This window comes from Vombatus ursinus, unplaced genomic scaffold (genome assembly GCF_900497805.2).
Source record: "Vombatus ursinus unplaced genomic scaffold, bare-nosed wombat genome assembly UNPS02012958.1, whole genome shotgun sequence".
Lineage (NCBI taxonomy): Eukaryota > Metazoa > Chordata > Mammalia > Diprotodontia > Vombatidae > Vombatus > Vombatus ursinus.
The window spans coordinates 570,540-590,549 of NW_020952736.1; the positions used below are offsets into that span (position 1 = coordinate 570,540).

The 20,010-nt window shown below is 44.6% G+C and overlaps 1 protein-coding gene across 1 annotated transcript; it reads right to left on the reverse strand.

Moving 5' to 3' along the window:
* Positions 1–12,148: 12,148 nt before the first annotated feature.
* On the reverse strand, positions 12,149–18,774 carry AMHR2 (anti-Mullerian hormone receptor type 2). Its single transcript, XM_027858418.1, has 11 exons — positions 18,726–18,774; positions 18,228–18,410; positions 17,799–17,990; positions 17,400–17,471; positions 16,883–16,995; positions 16,433–16,663; positions 15,320–15,434; positions 15,028–15,200; positions 14,663–14,810; positions 14,026–14,162; positions 12,149–12,458 (listed from the first exon to the last, which is right to left on the reverse strand). Exons 1-11 carry the CDS (start codon positions 18,772–18,774, stop codon positions 12,222–12,224), a joined length of 1,650 nt encoding a protein of 549 aa, XP_027714219.1. The 3' UTR covers positions 12,149–12,221.
* Positions 18,775–20,010: the final 1,236 nt, after the last annotated feature.

Sequence of the window (20,010 nt, forward strand, 5' to 3'; positions counted from 1 at the left end):
AGAAGTCTAAATGTCATCATTAGGTCCTAATTACCAAATTGCAGTTTAATAACTAGTATTCCAAGATCACCAATGGCATCTATCTCATTGAGAATGCTGGGATGTATCCCTGTTCAGGGAGCTCACATACTGTAGCTATTGCATAATCTTCCTTCCTGAGTACCATACCCTACATTTCTCCAATGTGTCCACAATACTGCACACAATCTTTCCAATCTTTCCAGTCTTTTCTTATCAGTACTTCAACACTAAATCTCAACTGCAATCTCACTGTGCAACATCCCTTGGTGTCTGGGGCCTCCTCATTTTGGAACATCCATCAGCCCCTGAAGCCTCCTCACAGTAGAACATCCCTCCACCATGCCAGCCCCCTTCTCCCATTGGTGAGTTCTCAGGGTTTCCATTTTTTTTTAAGGCAACTGGGGTTAAGTGACTTGCCCAGGGTCACACAATAGGGTTTCCATTTTGGGGAAGGGCTCAGGCCAGAGAAACCTGGTCTTTATTTTGGCTGTGCATCTGACTTTCTGGACTTTGACATTGCTTTCAGCTTTCCTTTGGTGTATTATCTCCTCACATTAGAATGTAAGCCCCTTTAGGGCAGAGATTGTATTTCTTTTCCTTGTACTTGTATTCCCTGGTCCAGTTGTTGTTCAGTCATGTCCCACTCTTGGTGATCCCATAGACATCCCATGATGTCCATAGGATTTTCTTGGCAAAGATAATGGGGTGGTTTGCCGTTTCCTTCTCCAGTGGATTAAGGCAAACAGAAGTTAAGTGACTTGCCCAAGGTCACACAGCTAGTAAGTGTCTGAGGCCAGATTTGAACTCAGATCTTCTTGGCTCCAGGCCCAGTGCTCTGTCCACTGACCCACCTAGCTGCTTCCAATCACTAGGTCAATCACTAAAGTAACCTCAAAACCAAGAGTCTTTAATAAGGTCAAGCCATGACACTGAATACCAGCTTTACAGTAATTGCATAACCCACAATGACTATTCAAATACACAACAGTGTTGATTCAACAGTGTGACTTCAGCAATAACATACAGGCACACACATTTTACTATTCAAATAGGCAAATGTACAGTGTGATCACCACAGTTATTTAAGCAATAATACCAAGAACAAAGTTTCAGTAGCATTTTGGAAGGACAGTGTAACAATTAGGGTGATTATAATGTATAATGACTGGTCTGCAAGACTTTGAGGGGGTTGGAGGGAGGTATTTTTTTTATTACTATTAATTAGAGCCTAGAAAATTACCAGTGTCCTAAAAGCCTTAGTGCAGTTTTAAGCTCTAATGTGTAAAATAATAATAACAGCTGACATTTATATCGCACCACCTGTGAGCCAAGCACTGTGCTAAGTGCATTTACAATTGTTATCTCCTTTCATCTTTACAACAATCTTAGGAGGTAGGTGTTAATATTGTCCCCATTTTATAAAGGAGAAAACTGAAGCAAAACTCACAATATTCTTACTTAAAGAGAGTAGGGGAGAGGCAAAATTCCACAAATTTCAAAAGAAAAAGAAAACTAAGGGCAGCTAGGTGGCACAGTGGATAAAGCTCTGGTCTTGTCAGGAGAACCTGAGTTCAAATCCGGCCTCAGACCAAACACATGACGCTTACTAGCTGTGTGACCCTGGGCAAGTCACTTAACCCCAATTGCCTTAAAAAAAAAAAGTAAGAGTGGCTGACCAGACCCAAACCAGATCCTGCTGAGGGTGGATGTGTGGAAGCAAACTGGGGTGAGAGGCCTAGGGCTAAATGGAAGCTTGCTTTGCTTCCTCTTCTCCTAACTAGGTTATGCTCTGTTCATGGAGTTCACCAACAATCCCCTAGTGCTTATCTGATGACTTCCTTTGCATTTTTCCCCTTTGAGATTATGAGGAGGAAAGGAAGAAGGACCCCATAACCTTCCCAGCTATGCTATCACTACAGCCTACAATTGGGATCCTATTCCTTTAAATACTTAGAGATGGCTTTGACTTTTGTTAACTAAAGTTGCAATTAAACCCAGTCCATTTTGTTGTGATTTATATCCTAGTCCCTTGAATTCAAAGGCTGAGAATTAGAGAAGGAAGTTCTTCCCTTTAAGGAGCAGAAGACTTTTTCCCCCCTCCTCAGCAGAAGTAGGAAGTGGGAGCTGTAGTGGAGAGATCGCTGAGATTATTTTTTTTAATAATTAATTTATTTACTTTTAGTTTTCAACATTTACTTCCATAAGATTTTGAGTTTTAAATTTTCTCCCCTTCCCTCTCCTCCTCCCTCCCCAAGACAGTGTGTGATCTGATATAGGCTCTACTTATACATTCATATTAAGCATATTTTCACATTAGTAATGATGTAAAGGAGAATTGGAAGTAATGGGTGGAACCATGAGAATGAAGAAATAAAACAAAACAACAAAGGAAAAGGAGAGCAAATAGTATGCTTCTATCTGCATTCAGACTCCACAGTTCTTTCTTTGGATGTAGACAGCATTTTCTATCATGAGACTTTTGGAGATGTCTTAGATCCTTGCAATGCTGAGAAGGGCTAAGTCTATCAAAGTTAGTCATCACACAATGTTGCTGTTACTGTGTACAATGTTCTCTTGGTTCTGCTCGCTTCACTCAGCATACAAATCTTTCCAGGTTTTTCTGAAGTCAGCCTGTTTATCATTTCTTATAGCACAATAGTATTCCATTACATTCATATATCACAATTTGTTCAACCATTGCCCAATTGTTGGGCATCCCCTCAATAGAGCTCCTATAACTATTTTTGTACAGGTGGGTCCTTTTCCCATTTTGTGATCTCTTTGGGGTACAATCCTAGAAGTGCTATTGCTGGGTCAAAGGGTATGCACATTTTTATAGCCCTTTGAGCATAGTTCCAAATTACTCTCCAAAATTGTTGGATCATTTCACAATTCCACCAACAATGCATTAGTGTTCCAATTTCCCCATATCTTCTCCAACATTTATAATTTTCCTGTTTTGTCATGTTGGCCAATCTGATATGTGTGATAGGTACCTCGGAGTTGTTTTGATTTGCATTTCTGTAATCAATTGTGACTTAGAGCACTTTTTCGTATGATTATAGATAGCTTTAATTTCTTCATCTGAAAACTGCCTGTTCATATCCTTTCACCATTTATCAATTGGGGAATGACTTGTATTCTTATACATTTGACTTAGTTCTCTATATATTTTAGAAATGAGGCCTTTATCAGAGACACTGGTTATAAAAATTCTTTCCCAGTTTTCTGCTTCCCTCCTAATCTTGGTTTCATTGGCTTTGTTTATGCAAAAACTTTTCAATTTAATATAATCAAAATTATCCATTTTGCATTTTATAATGTTCTGTGTCTCCTGTTTGGTCATGAACTTCTGTTCTCCATAAATCTGACAGGTGAACTATTCCTTGCTCTACCAGTTTGCTTCTAGTATCAGTCTTTATAACTAAATCATGAACCCATTTTGACTTTATTTTGGTACATGGCGTAAGATTTTGGTCTATGCCTAGTTTCTGCCATTCTCTTTTCCAGTTTTCCCAGCAGTTTTTGTCAAATAGTGGGTTCTTATCTCAGAAGGTGGGGTCTTTTGGTTCATCAAATAGTAGATTACTATAGTCATTGACTACTCTGTCTTGCATACCTAACCCGATCCGCCACTCTATTTCTTAGCCACTACCAAGTAGTTGTGATGATTGCTGCTTTATAATACAATTTAAGATCTGGAATGGCTAGGCCACCTTCCCCTGCATTTCTTTTCATTAGTTCCTTTGATATTCTGGACCTTTTGTTCTTCCAAAAGAATCTTGTTATTATTTTTTCTAGCTCTATAAGATAATTTTTTGGTAGTTTGGTTGATATGGCACTGAATAAGTAAATTAGCAAATTAGCTTAGGTAGAATTGTCATTTTTATTATATTAGCTCGGCCTACCCATGAGCAACTGATGTTTTTCCAATTATTTAGATGTGACTTTATTTGTGTGAAAAGTGTTTTGTAATTGTTTCAAATGTGTTTCCTGTAAACAACATATTGTAGGATTATGGTTTTTAATCCATTCTGTGATGCACTTCTGTTTTATGGGAGAGTTCATCCCATTCACATTCACTGTTATGATTACTATCTGTGTCTTTCTCTCCATCCTATTTCCCCACTATTTATGCGTTTCTTTCTCCTTTCTCCCTTTCCCTCCTCACTAGTGTTTTGCTTTTGACCACCGCCTCCCTCAGTCCTGCCTCCCTTCTATTAGGCCTCTCCCTTTTCTTCCCCCTTACCCTTACTACTTCTTCCCTTCTTTCTATCCCCCTTCCCTTTTCTTTCCCCTTTTCCCTCCTACTGCCTATAGGGCAAGTTAGATTTCTATACCTGATTATGTTATTCCCTCCTTGAGCCAAATCTGATGAGAGTAAGGTTCAAACAATTCTCATTTCCCTACCTTCTTTCCCTCTACTGCAATAGGTTTTTGTGCCTTTTCCTGTAATTTCCCCTTGTCTGCCTCCTCCTTTCTTTTTCTCCCAGTACAATCTCTTAATTAGATCTGATTAATCCACTTCCTTGGATTCATTTAATCCAGTTAATTATATTTTTTTAATCATTATATCAAAGTCAACTTATACTCACCCCCTCTGTCTATGTACACCCCTTTAAAATGGTGTAATAACAATACAGTTCTCAAGAATTACAAGTGTCATCTTCCCTTGTAAGGACGTAAACAGTTTGCCCTTATTAATAATATGTTGTTGGTTTTTTTTCTGTCCTGTTTTCCTTTTTATGTCTCTCTTGAGTCTTGTATTTGAAGATCAAATTTTCTGTTGAGTTCTGGTCTTTTTATCAGGAAGGTTTGGAAGTCCCCTATTTCGTTGAATGTCCATCCCCTCCCCTGAAAGATTATGCTCAGCTTCACTGGGTAGTTGATCCTTGGTTGTAATACAAGCTTCTTTACCTTACGAAATATAGTATTACACGTGCTACAATCTTTTAATGTAGAAGCTGCAAGGTCCTGCGTAATCCTGACAGTGGTCCCATGATATTTAAATTGTTTCTTTCTGGCTGCTTGCAGTATTTTCTCTTTGACCTGGTAATTTTGGAATTTGGCAATTATATTCCCTGGCATTTTCAATTTGGGATCTCTTTCAGGAGGTGATCAGTTCTTTCTATGGCTATTTTACCCTCTGGTCCTAGGACCTCAGAGCAGTTTTCCTTGATGATTTCCTGAAAGATGCTGTCCAGGCTCTTTTTTTCATCCTGGTTTTCAGGTAGACCAATAATTTTTAAATTGTTTCTCCTGGATCTATTTTCCAGGTCAGTTGTTTTACCAGTGAGGGATTTTATGTTTTCTTGTATTTTTTCATTCTTTTGTTTCTATTTGACTGATTCGCACTCTCTCATAGAGTCATTAGCTTCCATTTGCCCGATTCTAATTTTTAATGAATTGTTTTCTTCTATTAGATTTTGTACCTCCTTTTCCATTTGGCCAATTCTGCTTTTTTAAGGAGTTATTTTCTTCAGTGTACTTTTTTTTTTCCCCAGTTGGCCAATTGTATTTTTTAGGGACTTGTTTTGTTCAGTGTACTTTTTTCCATTTGGCCAATTGTATTTTTTAAGGACTTGCTTTCTACAGCTAATTTTTGTCCTTCCTTTTCCAAGCTATTGACTCTCTCTTGCGTACCTCTCATTTCTTTTCCCAATTTTTCTTCTACCTCTCTCATTTGACTTTTATTCTTGAGCTCTTCCAAGAAGGCTTTTGGGGCTTCAGACCGATTCATGTTCCCTTTTGAGGTTTTGGATGTGGGTTTGTTGACAATGTTGAACTCTTCTGAATTTCTGCCTTGATCTTCCCTGTCCCCATAATAAGAATCTATGGTCACTGTACATTTCTTTTCGCTCATGGTGTTTGTTTATTTCCTGACCTTTAAAAAAAAAAATCGAACTCTCCTGCTGGAGAATAGGGGGCACTGACCCAAGCTTCTTGTGCTGAGAGCCCAGGGCCTGGTCACTGACTTTGTGTGCTGGGGCCTCAGATGCTGGCTGTTGGAGGCCGTAGGTTCTGGCAGCTTACCTGGTGTTGGGCTGGAATCAGCAACACTGTAGCTCTAGGGGTAGGGGTGGGGAATCTGGTCCCTGAAGGATGTCTACTCATCTGGGTTTTTCACTCCTTTCTTTGGCTCCTGCTCACCTAGGCCTTACAGTCCTTTCTTTGGATCCTACTCACCTAGGCCTTACACTCCTTTCTTTGGTTCCTGCTCACCTGAGCCTTGCAGAGGGATATTTTGCTGCTACAGGATGTTTCTCCGCCTGGAGCTTTCCCTCTTGGAGTTGTGCTTCCCAGAGTTCTGCTCAGGCACCAGGAGACTTGGCTGCCAGAGAATACCATAGCCAGTGGTGGTTTTCCGAGTCGGTTTTCACTGGTTCCTTGCCCGTACTGAGGCACTCTGGGGTCCTGATGTTGGTGCTTGCCTGCTCTACCACTTTGGGGTTCAGGATCTCCCCCTGGTATGCTGAGGTGAGGCTTTCTACTGGCTTGCTGGGACACCTCCCATTCTGTACTGCTCCCCCTCTCCCAGAGCAAGAGGTAACTTTCACATTAATCCCCCAAGCTTCCTGCTTGCAGACTGCTATACCCTGCCTTTCTGCTGGTTCAGCTGTTACAGGGTTTTTTCTGGGGCAATATTTTCTGGGCCTCCAGAGGTCAATAAGGGAGGGTGAGAGTTACTTAATTCTTACTTTGCCATCTTGGCTCCTGGAAGTGGAACCCTCTCTTTTTATTATTTTCTTGTATTACTCATTTCTTTTCCCAATTTTTCCTCTGTCTCTCTTATTTGATTTTCAAAATCTTTTTTTAGTTCTTCCAGTGATTATTTTTGGGGCCTGTGACCAATTCATATTTTTCTTAGAGGCTTTGAATGTAGCTGTTTTGACTTGGTTGTCTTCTGCATTTGTGTCTTGATCTTTTCTGTCACCATGCTAACTTTCTATAGTCGAGTTCTTTTATTGTTGTTATTATTCACTCATTTGCCCAGCCTATTTCATTGTCACAAAGGATTGTAACACAGAGTCCAAATGAAAGATGAATTCTATTAGGGTTAATAGCATCTAAAATTATTATTATTAATATTAAGAGCATCTAAATCAGGGGTAGGGAGCCTTTGGCCTTGAGGGCACGTGTGACCCTGTAGGTCCTCAAGTGTAGCCCTTTGACTGACTCCAAACTTCACAGAACAAATCCCCTTAATAAAAGGATCTGTTCTGTAGAACTTGGACTCAGTCAAAAGGCCACATTCAAGGACCTTGAAGGCCACATATGGCCCAGAGACTGCAGGTTCCTCATTTCTGATCTAGATGCTCTTATTTGTGGGTAACACTATGATGATTTCATTCTCACAGGGCCCATTACACTATAGCTGCAGTGATTCATTTTAAAGAATATTTTTTGTGGTTTTTATATTTCTTACGAGTATGAGGATGATTATTTCTTCAAATTTTGTTACTGCATGTATCATCCCTCTTTTACAAACTGTAGATGTAATTGAAATCTTTTTCCCCCATAGAATCTTTTTGTATTGAAAGTTTTGTTCCCTTTTCCCCTTAAAATCTGAGTTAGCCTTCATATGTAGAATCCCCAGGGAAAAGTTCTATGCTTCTCCATCAGAAACCTTTGATCTTTCCTGAGAAAACTACTCAAGGCCATTCTCCTTGCACCGGCCAAACAATTTAGAGGCAGAACTCCCTGGGAAAACTCATGCCCACATTAACTGGCTACTATCCTGTATCCATATGCATTTTTAATTTCTTACTGCTTTCTTTTCTTCTTGTTCCTGAAAAGTCGAGGAGATCATCCCCTGTTTTCCCAATTATGAATTCATAGATAAGTGTCCACTTGGGTTCAAATAGTCTTATATAGACCCTGGTATCATAGATAAGATGCTTCACATCCCCCTTGTTAGCCAAGCTTGAATAAATCAAGAAACCTTCCAATCCCATAGAATTATCCCCCCTCAAACAATTACTGTACTCAAAAGGTCCAAAGCCCAGATTTGAAAGCAGAGGTAAAAGATAATGCCTTGCTCCCGACCAGTCACATACCCCAAAGGATGGCACATCCTGCATGTCACAGGTAGGACTTTCCCTGTACAAAAAGGGCAAGCAAAGGTGCCATCTTTGGAGCAGCTAATCTGGACAGAGGTCTGGAGGACCACAGAGCCCCACCACTGACAGAAAAGCTGGCTATGAAGAAGATTGTTTCATCAATCTCTTATGAACATCTAAACCTCATGAATAGGTCTCCTTTTCTCTCTGGGTCTTAGTACAGACACTGAGTTACTACACAATCACTCTTTTGGAGAAGCCTTTGCCCCCAAATGTAGGAATTCACACAGAGTATAATCAGCAGCAGTGAGTGGCCCTAATTTATGTATTAATTACAATAACAGCTAACATTTATCTGTTGTTGTTCAGTCATGTTCAACTCTTCGTGACCCCGTTTGGGGTTTTCTTGACAAAGACATTGGAGTGATTTGCCATTTCCTTCTCCAGTTCACTTTACAGATGAGGAAACTGAGGTAAACAGGATTAAATGACTTGCCCAAGGTTGTACAGCTAGTAAATGTCTGAGGCTGGATTTGAACTCAGGTCTTCCTGACTCAAGGCCCAGTGCTCTATTCACTGCACCACTTAGCTGTCCTAACACTTACATAGTGCTTTAATGTTTATAAAATGCTTTGCAGATACTATCTCGTTTGATCCTCACAATAATTCTATAGGGCAAATGAAATTATCCCCATTTTGCAGATAAAGAAACTGAGGCTGAGAGACAAGTGCCTGGGATCACACAGCTAATGAGCATCTGAGGTAGGATTTGAATTTAGGTCTTCTTGATTCTATGTATAGCACTGTAGCTACACTGAACCAGCTTAGGTGGAGCTCCAGAAAAATGCAGAGCCCCTAAATGAGATCCATCAATTACTCAAAAGAAATCAGCCAAACTGAGCCCAAAGGGCTATAAAACTGTGCATACCCTTTGATCCAGCAATACCACCACCTTCTTGGAGTTAGGAAAGGAAGATGAGTTGTGGTGACAGCAGAATGAATATTCAAGGAAAGACTTCTGTTTGTTTTTGGTTTTTTTTGGGTGAGGCAATCAGGGATAAGTGACTTCCCCGGGGGTCACCCAGCTAGTAAATATCAAGTGTCTGAGGCCAGATTTGAACTCAAGTCCTCCTGACTCTAAGGCCAGAGCTCTATCCACTGTGCCACCTAGCTGCCCCTAAGGAAAGATTTCTTATGAATAACTGGAAATATGGAACTAGTGAAAGGAGGAGGAATCAGGTCATGGTTAGAGATCTGGGTTCCATATACATGTGAAGGGAAACAAGGGTTTGGCTAGGTAGGTATGAAGTCTGCAGAAAAACCAACCTCTCCCTGTTTTATTTGTGCCTTTGTGAGGCACAGCAAATCCTTGGAAAATATCCACAGGCCTAGGCACTAGTTGATGGGGAGGGTACAAGAGGAACGGAAAGGAGAACACAAAGGGGTTTGTCCCCAGCCTCAAAGAAGAAGAGGAGGAGGGTCCTTACCTGCAGCTCAGAGAAGATAAAATCACTTCTCCTAACACAACTGATAGTGAGGGTTGAGGACCCCTAGCTGGGAGTGGGGGTGGGGGGCAGAGTGGGAACCAAAAAGTGGAAGGAAAAATCTTGCTCCATTGACCCCTCCCTGATTGACCCCTCTTGGTGACATCCAGCTCGTGACAAGCCATGCAATAAGACAAGTCCAGCCCTAGCCACAACAACAGCATGTGACCCTGGTGGGCTGACCTTCAAAGAGCTCTAATGATCCCTGAAGAGCACTGAACTGAAATTCTGGGGCAAGGCTTCTGCAGATGTCAGCTGAGGGGCCTGAGGTGGAAGCTGTCCCTGCCCAGTTTTGTTCCATGGCATAGCAGCCCTCAGTTAAGGAGGTAGAGTTTCAGTGACCAACAGCCTTGAGGGGCACCCCTTTAGCAGGTGGCAGCAGAGGAGGCCCCCAGAGAGGTATTCCTGCAGCCACGCAGGCAATTCTCCCTCCAATGTCCTTGGAGCTTGAGGCCCCACCACACTCTGCCAAAAGAATTTGTTCTTTTTCCCCACTGGCACAAGGACTTTTTGAAGTTCTTTCCCATTTATTTAGAGGGAGTTAAGAATGATTTTATCACGTAGGTTTTCCTGTTAGCTATGTTTTACTATGGTCAATTAAATGCTTTGATAGTGGAGACTGCACTGGATGAAGACTCAGACAGTGTATTTTCCCCCACATTGAGCATAAGTAAAGGGAATGATATACATTCCAAAAATATTTATTATTTTATTTTCTCGATGAACATTTTTCTCCCTCCCACCTCCCCCTGTACCCTGAAGAAGAAAAAAGAAAAATCCAACGCTTGTAACAAATATGCAGAGTCAAGCAAAACAAATTCCCACTGTGGCCATGGTCCAAAAATGTCTGTCTCACATTCTACAACTTGAATCCATCACCTTTCTGCCAAGAGGTTGGGAGTATTATCAGTTCTTTGTAGTCATGGCTGATCATTGCTCCAAAACCATTTATTGCTAAAATATTCAATATGGATGAGACTCTATGGGAAAGGGAGTGGTGTATAAGAATGATAAAGACAAGATCCCTGCCTTGAGGGAGCTTAGAGGCTAGTAGGGGAAACAAAAAAAAAATGAAATGGGAAAGTGGTAGCAACAGAAACCTTGAAACCAGGAGAGTGTACGCTCTGCTAGAAATCATCTACACCAACAAGAAGTCACTATATAAATGAATAAGCCATTTCCAGAGGGATAAAAATTTCCAGGACTGAGCCTTGCAAAATACATGCTAATAAAGAGTGGAAGGAAAAGAATGAGCAAAAGGAAACACGAAGATAGATTATGGTAGTGTGCTAATCTGGTCTGGGATTTCAAGGAACAGAGATAAAACCTCATAATCATTTGATTTATTGATAACATACAGTGATGGATGGATTCATTTAAGAAGGGTAAAAGACGTGTGCCCTGCCTTACTGCCATTCTGGGTCCCAGAATTGGCCTCGTTTGAGGAAATGAAGCTCCATGTAACTCTCAAAACAAGCTCGATCCAGGCACTATACAGGGTCTGGATGGCCCACATCTCTTAGAGGCTTTTCGGTTTTATTTTATACTAAGGTTGACAAGGGAGGGATGGAGAGCCTTTTACAAATCTACCAATTTTGAGAAAGCAGAACTCAGGTTGTCTCCCCAATATACTAGTCTCAACACCAGGATTTTTTTTTTTCCTCAATTCTTACCTAGACTTTAACTACTGAATGGGTGTTGCCTCAGACAAGCTGAGACCTGGGAAAGACTTTAGTTTAAAAAGGCCAAGGTCTCCCACTGCGTAGGGGGCCTTCTCCAGTCATCTTAATCTATATCTTGCCCCTGAACCCACATGGCTCTGGAGGAGAGAGTACACAGCTCTACAGCTCTGCCTCACTTAAATCCAATTCACTTGCAAGTCAGGACATCACCCTCCTGATGTCATTAGTCCTCTTTGAGACTGAAGGACAAACAATAAACAACAATTCCAAGAAAGCAGAACTCAGATTATCTCCACAATGTACCAGTCTCAATACTAGGGTTGGTAGAATTTCTTTGCAGGAAGTGATTTAACTCATGGATATTCATCAGTAATTCATGCTAGCTGTCTCTATCTGCACCTCCCCTCCTTCACTGGGTGAGGGGGCCTGATCTAACCGGGATGGACAGGAAGATTAGACAAAATCTAGGTGAGCACAATGTCAGAGATGCAAGAGAGAGAAGTCAAAGAAGTGTCTGGAAGGTAAAAAAATATAAGAATTGAGAAAATTGTCTTTCATTAAGTTATAAGTCTGTTTACATCCCTTTCCTGCCTATTCTTTGCCCTTTTTTTTTCTCCCTTTCCCCATCTGCACACCCCTCCTCCACCACTTTGCCAAAGTCTTCTGTCTTCTGGATTCATTCGCTGATAGTTACAGAGCAGCCCAGGAGCTGGTAGAGTAGAAAGGGCAGGGTTGTGAGGATAAACAGCCAGTCATGCAATAGCTCTACATGCAGCTTGGTGTAGATACATACATGGATGTGTACATGCATTACATGTGAGCTACATATCTACATATTTACACAGTCATGGCAATGCTTGGTAAGGGGCAAATTGAGATGCTGCTCCATTTTGGTAAAGGGGTGTCGCACATACTCAGCTAGAGTCTGAGGGAGTTCCTTGCCAGGGGAGTGGGTTTACTATCCCAGGGTTTGCAGGACAGGGTTGGGGGCAGAAGGAAGGAAGGACATTGGAAGAGGACTCTCCAGAGTCGGGGGCGTCAGGGGTGTGTCTCAGCCTAGCTAATCTGTGCTGTACACATTCAGCTGTAAGTCGAGCTTCAGGATCCGAATCCCAGCAATCCTCCAGCAGCTCAGGCAACCCACCAGGCTCCTGGGAGAAAGAACAGAGAGTTAGGCCACCCTCCCTCCTGCCCCTTCCTCCACCATGCCCTGATGCAGGTTGTATGTGTTGCTTCTCCCACCTCAGCTTTCTTCTCTATTATCCCTTGCAGGCTCCTGGAATTTAGAGCTAGAATCTTAGAAATGACGTAATCCAACCACCCCATTTTACAGATGAGGAAACTGAGGCCTTCTTTTTTTTTTTTTGTTTGGTTTTGTTTTGGTTTTGGTTTTTTTTTTTAGACAATTGGGGTTAAGTGACTTGCCCAGGGTCACACAGCTAGTAAGTGTCAAGTGTTTGGTCTGAGGCCGGATTTGAACTCAGGTCCTCCTGACTTCAGGGCCGGTGCTCTATCCACTGGGCCACCTAGCTGCCCCTGAGGTCTTCTTTTCAGAGTCAGTGTGGAACACTACTCTTGGAGTCCAAAGACGCTGGTTCAAGTCCTGGTTCTGTCACCTTGTAGAAATTTGCCTCTCTGACCTCAGTTTCCCCATCTGCAAAATGTACTATCTACTTTACAGGGCTCTTCTGAGGATCAGGTATGGAAAGTGCTATAAGAATGTGAGTCATCATCATTATTAGCACTGCTCTTGGCATTGTCTTGTGTCACCTAAACCCCTTTCAGGGTAAAGAAATTTATCTTCCCCCAGAACAAGCTCTTTCTCCCTCCTAAGGTATCAAACAATTTGTTTCTTAAACTGGTCTGGGCTGATGTGTTAATGGGAAAAAGACCTTCCCTCCTTCCAAATAACTTGGATATTTTAATGGGGGTCTTCCCCTGTTTTCTAATCCAGGGGTGGGGAACCTTTGACCTTGAAAATTTGTTCTGCGAAGTTTGGATTCAGTCAAAGGGCTGTACTTGAGGACCTAGAGGGCCACATGTGGCCTTGAGGCCCCAGGTTCCCCTCCCCTGGATCTGATAGACATTAATATTATGGCTATTCCAAATGAGTAGGGGGGAGGGGGAAAGGAGATGGCAGAGCTATGACTAGAAGATATTTTGAGAAAGAGAAAATTTCCCATTACTCAAACCATTCTGAATAGGCAAGCACTTATTTCAGCTATGCCATGACACAGACACAGACAAATGTAGCCAATGTAGAGACAGAAACAAGAACCCAATTAAGAGAAACTGAGGCATAAAGGGGCACCTTCTCTAGATGCCAGCAGTGGAGGGATGAGGCTCAGGTGGAGCTGGCAGGTGTGATAGGGAGACCTTCCTGAAGGAGGGAAATGAACAGCAGGGTTTAGAAGAATGGAAGCTGAAGGGAATGGGGCCAGGTGTAGAGGAGGAAAACAAAGAACGTTTCCAGGAATGGTAATTGGCCTGTATGTTCACAGGAAAGAGAAATAGAGTGCTAAGGAAAGGGAGCAAAGCCAGAGAGTCATAAGAGGTGATGAGACTAGTTGGGTTTAAGGTCTATATTGGGAAGTTTGGGTAGAATATGGAAACTAATTCCCTCTAGGGACATGCCCCTCCCTCTCTGTAACATCCCCCCTCCCCACCCCCAACACACACTGTCCCTTCCCTCCCTCTCCTGGTCTTTTTGCCCCTCACCATGGTAGTACGGTACCAGCTTGGGGGAATGTGAGGCCGCCTTCTTTCTGCCACCGCCAGGGCCCAGAGCTCACAGGTGGTAGGGCTGCTCCCCAGCTCTGCTTCGTAGGCTAACTGGAATGGTGGGGGCCTGTGGTCTGCAGGTCAGGCACATGGGGAATAGGAGTCAATCTCTAAGGTTCTTCCCTTAGGATGGGTGAGGGGTCATAGAAGAAAGGGTGGGGTAGAGTTTAGGAATAGCTTAGGAGAGTAGCCTCAAAACAGGGCAGAGGTCAGGACTTCTGAAGATGGGGGGATCAAGGTCAAGGAAATGGTGTTCAGACAAGATGACCTGAACTAAAGTTAGAAGCCTTGGGTTCTAGTTCAAGCTTTTCCCCTTGCTAGCCATCATGATATCAGACAAGCCTCTCTAAGCTTCAAATTTTCTTCTCTATGAAATTGAAATAATAAGATCTGCTTGGCCTGTCTCACAGGGTACAAAGTTATATAAAGGTGAGCTTTTGGCAATAGCAGTGGGAGTATGTTGGGGAGAAGACAAGAACCAGGGAAAGAGAGTGGGAGGTGTTCCTGGCAGGTACAGGTATCTCTCGGGGTGAGAGATGTGTTGGGTATGTTCAGGGATGCTCCAGCCCCTCACCAGGCCATAGGTCAGGGCATCGACTTAGCATCTCCCACAAAAGCAGTGAAAGAGAGTAGATATCAGCCCGCCGAAGGGCCATCCCCCAGTCCTGAAGGTCCAGAGTCTTGTCCAGGATCTCTGGGGCCATGTACCGCTGAGTTCCAGCCTTGGGTGAAGGAGGACCTTGCACTATTACCATAGCAATTGGACGGTAACAAAAGCCTCATCTTCCTCCCCACCCCATGCAGCTACCCAAAGAATACCTCCTACCATTTGTCTCCACAGCAATGTGATTTCCCCCAATGCCATCACTTCCATCAAGACCCTTGCCATCAAACTGGGAACATTCCTCTTCCCTCCTCCCCCCTGCCCAAAGTCCCCACCTCCATGATGGTGGCTGGGCCCCGAGGTTGTGTGGGGAGCCAGGTGGGGGGCTGAGTGAGACCAGGAAGAGCCAAGGCAAGGCCCAGGTCTCCAATGGCACAAGAGCCATCATCCCGGACAAGCACATTGTGGCTACTCAGGTCCCTGTGGGCAATGCCTGGTTTATATTGGCCTGAGGATGAGATTAGAAGTCAAAGGTTATCCCTCACCCTCTTTTTCGTAACCCCCAATTGCTCATTCCTCCTTTCCATCCCCAAGAGGAGACACAATGCCATCTTCCCCAGGGCTCACCATCTCTCCAGGATTCCTCATGAAGGAAGGCCAGGCCCCTAGTCAGAGAGAGTGCAAGCTTTATAGACTGGAGCCAGTCACAAGTATGGTGGGCCAAGTAGTGGCGTAGGGAGCCCTAGAGGAAAGATCACATAGCAGGAGAAAAACATGTGAGCCTCGGGAGGAGGGAGCAGGAAACAGACATAGAGACAGACAGACTTTGGGAAACATCATTATAGTTATCCCTTCCACATTGCAGGGTTTAGGGGTGCACCTAGTGTGCAGCACCCCCCTTCCCATAAGAGTTTTTGGCCCTCCCTTCGTACCAGAGAAGAAGTCTGAATCTTTTTTTTTTGTGGGATGCTGCTATTATACAATATTATACATATATTTTATGTATTCCTGAGTTTCTAAACTTTTTTGTGTCTCCTGGCCTTCTTTTGTCTCTGGCTTCCACAAAACTCCCTCAAAACTCCCACTTAATTTCTTATGCAGACCCACAATATGTAGAAACCATGATGGGGCAAGCTGCCACATGGAAGGGATAACAATATTATCATTAGAAAAGGACAGATAGCTTCAATGAAATTCAGTTATGAGTGTGCTAGGCCTGGAGTCAAAAGACCTGAATTCAAATTTGGCCTCACATACTTTCTAGCAGTGTGACTCTGGGTTAAGTCACTTAACCTCTGTTTGCCTTGATCCACTAGAGAAGGAAATAGTAAAACATCCTTCTTTTTGTCAAAAAAAAGAAAAGAAAAGAAAGAAAAACCATGGACATTATTAGTATGCTATGGTCCATGGGGTCACAAAGAGTTGGACATGAATGACTGACCAACAACAAAGTGTATGGGACTGAAGAAAAAAAGAAAATCAGACAGGACGGCAATGATTAACAGATCATCAGCCAGCTAACTATTCATAAGGAGAAAGAGCTGTAGACATAGGGATAGAGAGGTATAGAGGGAATTAAGGGGAGACATCAAGACTGCTGGAAAGGGACAATGATGGACAGAGCAAAAGTCACAGGACGAGAGGGAGGCTAGAGGAAAGAAATGAACAGGAACAGGAAAGAAGGGATGGGAGCAGAGAGCCCCAGACAGCCTGCCTTCTCCTACCATCACAGGCTCTTACCTTGGGGTAGAGCTGAAGAACCAGCAGGGGACCGGGGGGCTGGGGGCCGGGGCCCCCTCTGCCAGCGGCAATAAATCGCACTATGTTGTCATGCTGCAGGCCAGACAGCTCGTAGAGTGCCCTTTCTGCCTGAAATTGGGGTGCTGCCCAAGGGGGGAAGGCCTTGATGGCCACCGGCTCCCCCTGTAGGTGTCCTGCCCACACCACTGTGTGGCCTCCCTCTTGCAGGATCTGGGTAGAAGAGGACAACACATTGCAAGTAGGCTGGATTCGCCACCTTTTCTTCAGGCTTCTGTCCTCTTCATGCCTTCTCACCCTCATCCCTCATCATCCTATCCATCACAGCAAAGGAACGACCCAGCATCCTCCCTACCCAATCACTGGAATTGAGGCATTAGGACGTTTATCCTCCACCCACCACCTCCCCAACATGCCATGGAGAAGGGAGACCTGAGAGAAGCATAATTCCTGCAGCTCCGGCAACTCCTGGCTCCAACCGCGGCCTGGCTCAGGTTCTAGTTCCTGGCCCCCAGAGGCCCTAAATGCCTTCCACTGCCGAAGGGCTGGAGATACAGGTGGTGGGGGGCCATAGGGTTGGGAGGCATGGGGCCAGCATGCACGGGACCAGGGGCTGGGGAGGTACAGGGTTCTTGAGAGGCAATGGGATGGGATTGAAGGAAATGGTGGTCAAGGGGCCAAGACCACAGGCAGGAAGTGAAAGGACCATGAAGGTTACGGAGGACAGAGGGATGATAAGGACTAACACCTAGGGGAGGCTGGGGCAGATAAAGGTCAGAGGATGTGGCTCCATGCTAGAGAGGGCATGGTCATGGCAGAGGGAGGCTGGCGAAAAGGGCCCAAGAGAGTACCTGGGAGGTGTTTGTGTGTGGGGGTGACACAGAGAAGCATCAGAAGGATGCCCAAAGGGCACTGGGGGGGAGAGGGGTGGCAGGGGTCAAGTCTGTACCCAAGATACTGCTGCCCATCATAAGAAGGAGAAACAGCCCCAGCAGAGACACCACCACCAGAAAGGAGTCCCCTGGACAAATAAAGAAGAAATTCAGGGCTGGAGGGGAATGATGTAGGATATCCCCAAGACAGGGATCCTGGGCACTCTGGGAACCCATACCCTTGGTTCCTGATCCCCATCCCGTTGCTTCCATAGAATTTGTCCTGTTATCTTCTTGTCACCAGGGTAAAAAACATCCCAAGGTCAGGAGGAGGGAGTAGGAGGCTACGGACGAAGGGAAAACTGGGCATGGCCCTCCTCCCAGTTTCAACCTAATCCCCACTCTCCCCCGCCTTGCACACACAACCCCAGCCTGGCCTTCCAGCCTAGACGCTTGGGCTCCAGAGTAGTGATTACCAGGTGGAGACTGGGGACCCTGAGAGTTGGGGGTCCTTGAGATTCCTGGAAGTGGCAGGTGGCTGTAATTAGCATTGCAGAGATCAGTGCCACAGGAGCACGTGAAGAGAATGGAGCCAGGACTTGGGTGGGCAAGGCGGGCTGGCTCACATTGGGGGGATTCACAGCCCGGCTCATCACTGTCTCGGCAACCTGATTGGGGTGGAAAGGAGAAAGGGGCAGAAGGCAATAAAGTCCGCTTTTGGAGGACCTAGTTTCCCCTCTCTTTTTAGAGGTGTCCCTTCAATCTCTGAAATGGCTTTTCTTCATCTACAGATGTGCTATCATTCTCAGAGAAGCTAGCTTTGCCCTCCCCATGTCTTGCCTCTGTTCCAGCCCTCTCGTCCCCTTATGTCCCTGTCTCCTTACTTCCCGGTCCTGGCCACTCACCCTGCATCTCCAGCTGAGCCCCCTCCTGACTCAGGTTCCATATTCCAAAGCAGCAGTGGCTGTAGAGGCAGCGGATACCCCTGGGGGGCCCTGGCCCTGTATCTAGTAGCTCCCCCAGAGCCCTTGTGCTGCCCTGTACCCCAGGGCCCTCAAAGAAAACACAAGTCCGGTGACCTGGTGGGGCTGAGGACAAAGTAAGGGCAGGGAAGGCAGGAGAGAGAACAAGGTGGGATTATACCCCAGACAGGCAGGCATCTGGTCAGAGAGAAAACTCATGTCACATCCCAGGATCAAGGTGGAAAAGCTAGAAAGTCAGCAGCTGTCTAAAATGAGACCCCCTCCCCTTTTGCCTTGCACCCAACTCCCTCTAAGAGCCAATGGGACAGTTATCTCAAATGTCCCCCCACCACCACTTCCCATCCCCAGTTTTTGTTTCAGGGATAACCTGCCTTGAAAGCCAGAAAGCCAGTTGAACAACCCATTCCTGTAGACACTTACCCTGCACAGCTGCAGGAAAAAGCATCCAAAACCCTAGGGTCCCCAACATGACTGAGGTGGGGGTCTGAAAGAGAAGGTTTCAGGGAGGTTGAGCTAATGTTGGCGTTTTCTCTTTGACCGCCTGGCACTGTGGGGCTCTCAGATCCCACCGTCCCCAACTCCTCCTCTCTGCCCGCCCCTGCCCTCCTTCCCCAGCCTGTGTGGGGGAGACTGCAGCTGTGGGAGCGGTGAGGATGGGGGGAGGAAGGAGAGGAAGGGAGGAACAGGACCAGTCTGAGATCCTCTAGCCTTTTCATGCACTCCTTCCTCCTCTGGTCAGAAGGAGCGGGGGGCCTGGATGTTTAGCTGAGGACTCAGAGACTCCTGTCTTCTATAACTTTTTCTTCTTCTGTGACATGAGGAGAAAGTGTAGGCCTGCCTGAAGGGAGGGAGCCAAGGTATAGCCTTCAGTTGTTGGAAATCCCAAGTGTTCCCTCCGAAGATCCCTCAACTGGCTCCATGCCTCCTCCCTCCAACCAGGCCTCAGTTTCCCCTACAGTTCACCAAAATGTCGGGGCAGTTAGATGACGCATTGAATAGAGAACCAGCCCTGGAGTCAGGAGGACCTGAGTTCAAATCTGGCCTCAGACACTTGACACTCACTAGCTGTGTGACCCTGGGCAAGTCACTCAACCACAAATACCTCACTAACATAATAAAAACAAAAAAAAAATGTCCAAGAAATCATGGCCTCAGTACACACATTAGAATGAGGACCTCAATTTGGCGTCTTAGAGGTTTCAGACTCAGTTGAGGGGACAAACAGTTACCAGGGGGCTAGGTTGCAATTTAGTCTAGTACCACAAGGGGACAGCACATATAGGGGGAGGAGGGGTGGTGTTATCTAGGTGGAAACCCCAAGTCAATTAAATCAGTCAATCAACAAGTATTTATTAATTGTCTATTAATATATAAATATTCACTGGATACCCGAGGCCCTATATTAACTAGGCGCTGTAAGAGACAGAAATAAAAACAACCCTTCCCATAACCCTACTCTCACTGTCCCCTTTCTTCCTGATTCATTACATTTAAATTTCTAGAAAAAGTTGTTTATACTCAATATCTACACTTCCCTGCTACCTATTCTATCCACAATCCTTTGTATTCTGTCTTGGAGAAGCTGGAATATATCCCAAAGAGAGTGACCAGGATGATGAAAAGACAGAAGAATATGTAATAATTAAAAACCGGGATGCATGCACAGTGCCTGGTACATAGTAAGTGCTTAATAAATGCTTGTTGA

Bases quoted from the DNA above. Each gene is read 5' to 3' on its own strand.
- AMHR2 (XM_027858418.1), bottom strand. From the start codon at position 18,774: ATGTTGGGGACCCTAGGGTTTTGGATGCTTTTTCCTGCAGCTGTGCAG. The intron at 16,664-16,882 runs GTCTCCCTTCTC...TCTTCTACCCAG, and splicing joins AGGAATTATGCTTCTCTCAG to ATCCTGCAAGAGGGAGGCCA. The intron at 15,435-16,432 runs GTAAGAGCCTGT...TCTTTCCTCTAG, and splicing joins TTCTTCAGCTCTACCCCAAG to GGCTCCCTACGCCACTACTT.